Source organism: Priapulus caudatus, unplaced genomic scaffold (assembly GCF_000485595.1).
Source record: "Priapulus caudatus unplaced genomic scaffold, Priapulus_caudatus-5.0.1 Scaffold63, whole genome shotgun sequence".
NCBI lineage: Eukaryota > Metazoa > Priapulida > Priapulimorpha > Priapulimorphida > Priapulidae > Priapulus > Priapulus caudatus.
Genome location: NW_014577124.1, coordinates 36,873 through 43,029, shown reverse-complemented (window position 1 = coordinate 43,029; position 6,157 = coordinate 36,873). Strand labels below are relative to the sequence as shown.

Here is a 6,157-nt window from a genome sequence, read left to right as displayed (position 1 = left end):
AGTAGCAGGCGAATAGCAACGTTGCTTTTCCTATCCGTAATTAGCCCCGTACGTGACCAGATAAACACGTCGTAATAGGCCCGTGCACAGGCTCACCGCCACATCTGCTAGTAGCAGGCGATGGTTATGGTTTGATAGGTGGCAGCACTGTCCAGTCACACTGTCTAGGCTGAAATATGCAACAATGCACAGGCATTGTTTCAGTTATCCTTTATTACAATGCACAATACACTTCCTTTAATTTTAATGCTGCCTCCTGCAAAATTACAGACTGGTAGGTCATATAGTTAAGGAGGAGATGCAGATACTTGTTCGAATTATCTCTGTCCTTTGTTCTTACCTACTCCAGCCAGAGATATCTCGTGAAATCATGCGGGAAAATTCCACTTCTAGATTTTGTAAATGGGACGTATCATCCGAAAATCCCTAACGGCGCTACTCGATTGTTTTAACCAATGAACGTAGTCGTCTCTGTGACGTCATGCCCGTGCGCATTATGCTTGGCTTGGCGGGCCTCGAAACGGAGCTCGGAGGCAGGCAGCAGCTCATCCCGGCATGCAATGCGCCGCACTACTCGTGTATAAACGGACATCTCGTCCCATTTACAAAATCTATGAGTAAATTTTTCCCTCATCATTTCATGAGATATCTCTGGATGGAGTAGGTAAGAACAAAGGACAGAGTTGTAATTCGAACAAGTGAACATTTAGCTACACATAGATACCAAGATGGAAGCTGTTTGATGTGTATTTGTTCTGTTGTCGTGTGAAATGAAGCGACCGTCGAGCGAATATTGCGATTACGCTTTCCTACCTGCTCTCTTATTCATGTTGTTTGTGCACAGGGCGTGCGTGCGGTGTACTTGTGTGTTGCAGATGAGCATTTGACCGGCATTTACAGGTGATTATCGGCAATAATAGGCGAAATAGAGTAGAGAAACATTAAGACTTTGGTAGTAAATACATTTCGTGTATATTTACCATTATTTTTTTTATTGTGACGTTCCAAGTGCCTGTGATTGCTTTCAACAAACTTGAACAATGTTAATGTAGGCCTATTGAATTTTCAAAGGATCCCTTCAACATTAAGTTTGACTTCAGCTTCTTCATCTCTGTTATTCCATATTGCAATTCTCTTACTTCCTCGTTGGTTAATTGCAGAATTTACGGAGTGGCTGGAGGTATACGGCAGCCGTCGTTTGTTGAAGCCTCTTTTTGGCGTTTGTTTGAGGGCTGAGGCAATTATTTGCGATCTTCTGATGTAAAGTTTACAATAATGTTCATTTTCATACCGAATCCGAGTGTTTCTAGCTCATCAAAATTCTCAAATTGTGAATTTATCTCCCAAGGCATTATTTCGAAATCTGCCGCCATCCGCTGCCATCTTTGTCTCATTAAGTATGAAAGTGAATGGACTGCCATACCTCCAGCCTCGTAAATTCGAGATACGGCTGCCGTACCTCCAGCCACTGCCCAGAATTTATGCTTTTTCTACTGCGATCTGCAGTGTTGATCTGACTATTTGATAAACTTTGCCTCTCTGAGTTTCTCCGTCTTCGATATAGTCCAATGATATTGCCAATTGATATAGATTAATACAGCTAATTATCATTAGGAAGTAAGGAAGTAATCAACATCAACTTATCCATAAGCCTAACCCATAAGCCACCCTAACACTAACCCTAACCAACCTTAACCGTAACTAATCCTGTTACAAACCCAATCCTAATCCTAACATAAACTGAATCATCTATACCCATCATTAGAACCCAGAGTCCTACAGTAGGCTCAGAACCCAAGGCATGGCAGCATGTTTTCTCGATGTGTAAAAAACCGACTCTCCACGTTAGTGATTGTGAATCCATTGTGGCACGATTAAACCACATAAAATCGAGGGTTCATCTCTAAATTATTAATTGAGACCTAAAAGAATCTCTGGTGACATAAAACACCATGATAGTGTATATCTGTCAGATAAGAAGTCAGTTTGGTGTAATTCTCAAGCACCAATTAGTGAATAAGACAGAAAATCTCCTAACCATACATCTAGTTGAGAGACTATAACCAAAAGCTATAAACTATAGGCCTACTGGTGTAGTTCTAGAAAGTACATTTTAGTCTAGAAGATCTGAAGCCCTAAATTTTTGCATTTAAATTTTTTGTTTTTCAATTATTAACATTAATGCTTTTCACTTGCAGCATCAATACAAGAGTGCATTGTTCTGGGCAGATAAAGTTGTTACTCTTTCTAATGGTAAGTTCTGCAATGTATACATAGGTGTAGCTAGTTGGGGGTGGGGTGGGTCAGTCGCCCCCCCCCCCAAAGAAATGTAGATCTATACATTACATGGTCATCGCCCTTCCCATCTGCTCAGTCTGTTATGTATCCATGTATAGCAACATGCATACATAGCTGTAGCATAACATTTGTATATCATCTGAGTAGAGTTATTAGGTGATACAGAGTACATAATAATTAATATTAAGTAGTTAATATAATTTTTCTTTATTTACTATAATATTATCATTGGAACAATGTAGCACAGTACAACAAACTTGCTATGATCAATGGTTAGTCTTCACTATCAGCAGCATAGAAAATAATTTCTCACGTTAATTAAATAATACTCTCACAAGGGCTTCCTACTTTTCAAGCTCAATTCTGTCTTCACGTATTGAATTTTCACTTGCGCAGGGGAAACACCAGACGTGTATTGGCTCTCACAGTGCCTGTATCTGACAGGGCAGTACCATCGAGCCACACATTGCATCGAGACACGGAAACTACACCAGGTTGTTGATACTATTACAATATATAACTCGGGTGACATGTGTGACACAGACCTGGGACATTTCCATGGGTCGCATATAACTTTTAATTCTGTTGCTGAAGCTTATGCCCAATGGACAGTCAGAAGGATCTATGACTCAACTCAGTGTAAAATTTATGGTATATATTTCATTTTTGTAATATGATAATCCAAGACTCTGCATGGGTTAAAATTTAAATATTATTCTTAGTGCAATATTAATCGTTACTGGATACCTCATTTACTATTATAACATCCTTATACAATTTTATTGTAGTTGCAGTGGCTAGAGGCACGTGTATCAATATGCAGCACATCATTGTCAGCTTTGTTCTGTTTCAGACAAACGCAGCATGCAGGTTCCTAGCCGCTAAGTGCCACGTACGTACGCATTCTTCTGACAGTTCGAATGTAGAAGTTATGCAACTTCATAGTTGAAGTCGCACCGGATATCTAACACCTGTAATAACTCACTTGACCATCATTATTGTTCCGATCAATTCAATTGAGAAGGTGCTTGTATTTCTTCCTAGTATGAAGCAAAAGAATATCACGAGGCTATAGAGATACTGTACTGGCCTGAAAACAACAGCACCAAGACTCCAGAGAAAGGGCTGGATGCGAGTGTAACTACTGCGAATGCATCTACAGACGTTCTTCTTACAAATGTGAGGGAGTTGGCATAGTGAGATTTTATTGAGGGTTCTAGCAAAGCATCGGTTAATAGCTGGTGCGTGAACTGTTACTGCTTAATCAGTAATTATTGCTATTATTGGCAAGCTGCTGTGGTGGTTTGGCTAAGGTATTTGAGATGGTATTGAGGAAACAATCTTACACTCAGGCAACTGACAGGGCTATTATGCTTGCTGGTAGTATGGTATTCATTTAATTCTGTCAACATTTATATTATCGGTTATCTTGATAGATGTTGTATCGCCTCTATTCAGTTTTGTTGTTGTTGTTGATTAAAGCCTGCATTATAATTGCACCTACAATCTGCTATGCGAAAACTGCTGCTGCTGCTGCTTGGCTTAGATTGTAGATTGGCTGTGTAAAGTACTTGCACCGTGTCCTAACACTGTTTATGAGGAGTAAATGCTACATAGCGGCAACGTAACTTCTAGAGATGGACTTGCTGTCGTGCCACTGAATGCTGCTGATGTTGACTTTTAGGTGGAGAGCAACGTTAGTTTATTGAAGGGGAAGATCTACGAGGCGATGGACAACCGTGCGCTTGCAGTTGAGTGCTTCACGGCGGCTCTCAAGCAAGATGTCTACTGCTACGAGGCTTTCGAGTTGCTCGTGCAGCACCACATGATGTCCGCGGAGGAAGGTAGGGACGGCAGTAGGAAGGTAGGGATGGCAGGAGGAAGGTAGGGATGGCAGGAGGAAGGTAGGGATGGCAGTAGGAAGGTAGGGATGGCAGGAGGAAGGTAGGGATGGCAGTAGGAAGGTAGGGACGGCAGGAGGGTAGGGATGGAAATAGGGTAGGACGGAGTAGGAAGGAGATGGGCAGAGGAAGGTAGGGATGGCCAGGTATGAAGGTAGGGAATGGCAGGAAGTTAAGGTAGGGACGGGAGTAGGAAGGTAGGGATGGCAGGAGGAAGGTAGGGACGGCAGGAGGAAGGTAGGGACGGCAGGAGGAAGGTAGGGATGGCAGTAGGAAGGTAGGGACGGCAGTAGGAAGGTAGGGATGGCAGTAGGAAGGTAGGGATGGCAGTAGGAAGGTAGGGACGGCAGTAGGAAGGTAGGGATGGCAGTAGGAAGGTAGGGATGGCAGGAGGAAGGTAGGGACGGCAGGAGGAAGGTAGGGATGGCAGTAGGAAGGTAGGGATGGCAGGAGGAAGGTAGGGATGGCAGGTGGAAGGTAGGGACGGCAGTAGGAAGGTAGGGACGGCAGTAGGAAGGTAGGGATGGCAGGTGGAAGGTAGGGATGGCAGGAGGAAGGTAGGGATGGCAGTAGGAAGGTAGGGATGGCAGTAGGAAGGTAGGGATGGCAGGTGGAAGGTAGGGATGGCAGTAGGAAGGTAGGGACGGCAGTAGGAAGGTAGGGATGGCAGTAGGAAGGTAGGGACGGCAGTAGGAAGGTAGGGATGGCAGTAGGAAGGTAGGGACGCAGTAGGAAGGTAAGGGGGCTGGCTGGTGTGGCGCGTCCAGTCTGGGCGGGGGACGGCAGTAGGAAGGTAGGGATGGCAGTAGGAAGGTAGGGATGGCAGGAGGAAGGTAGGGATGGCAGGAGGAAGGTAGGGATGGCAGGAAAGGTAGGGACGGCAAGGATGGAAAGGTGGCGACGGCAGTAGGAAGTAAGGGATGAGCAGGAGGAAAGGTAGGGACATGCAGTAATGAAGGTAGGGATGCAGGTGGAGAGGTGAGGGATGGCAGTAGAAGGTAGGGACGGCAGTATGGAAGGTATGGACTGGGGTCAGGTGGAAGGTAGAGGCGTGGGGGTGATGGGTGCATCGTGGGGTGAGATGGGATGCGTGTGTGTGTGGTGGGGGGGGGGGGTAAGGCTTGCGTGCCGTGGGGTGCGTGGGGGTGAGTGGGGGTTGCCGTGTGCTGTGGAGTAGGTGCGTGTGTGGGGGGTAGGTTGCGTGCGTGGGAGTGAGTGGGGGTGCATGCGTGGGGGTAGTGGGGATGCGTGTGTGTGTGTTGGGGGGGGGGTAGGTGCGTGTGTTTGGGGGAGGTGACGTGCATGGGGGTGAGTGGGGGGGTGGCGTGTGTGGTGGGGGTGAGTGGGGTGCGTGCGTGGGGGGTAGGTGGCGTGCGTGGGTGGGTGTCCAACTTACCCTATGCATGAGAGCGCCATAATAACAGCATGAATTACGTGGACCGTAACATGATGTAACTGTTACATAGACTCTGTAACATGATGTAATGTTTGACATGTAATGCTGCGGGTGCCTTGCTTTCGGGGACATGAGTTGACGCACCCGTGGTCCTCACGGCGAAACATCGTAGAACTTGCCAAGCCACCGGCAAGGCGTAGGACGCAACCCCGGCGCCATCTGCATAGGACCGACGTAACCCAGGCGCCACCTGGCGTAGGACGCGAATGCCCGGCGGGCACCTGGGTTGGCTTGTGCCGCGCAGCAGAGTCATCTTGGATGTCAACCGTTGAGGTCACGTGGCGAAGGTCACGAGATGAGGGGTTTCTTGCGTCGTGGAGCGCTGAGAGGTCCACAGCCGGGAGTGTGCCATGTCTAGTGCCTGTGCCATGTGGCGTGGGCACGCGTGCGTGTGTCGTGCGTATGTGCGTGTATCTGTGTGCGCGTGTGCGTGTGATCATGTGTTGTGAGTGTGTACACATACACTCACGTGTGGAGCATTCGTGCATTATAACCATACTAA

General features: G+C 46.6%; 1 protein-coding gene across 1 annotated transcript in view; it reads left to right on the top strand.

Moving 5' to 3' along the window:
* Positions 1 to 6,157, top strand: part of LOC106821211 (cell division cycle protein 16 homolog) — a 27,973-nt gene that overhangs the window by 1,319 nt on the left and 20,497 nt on the right. The window contains exons 2-6 of the mRNA XM_014825920.1: positions 2,199 to 2,253; positions 2,695 to 2,792; positions 3,152 to 3,190; positions 3,343 to 3,477; positions 3,983 to 4,142. Coding sequence (XP_014681406.1) covers positions 2,199 to 2,253; positions 2,695 to 2,792; positions 3,152 to 3,190; positions 3,343 to 3,477; positions 3,983 to 4,142 — 487 coding nt within the window. The remainder of the gene's footprint in view (positions 1 to 2,198; positions 2,254 to 2,694; positions 2,793 to 3,151; positions 3,191 to 3,342; positions 3,478 to 3,982; positions 4,143 to 6,157) is intronic.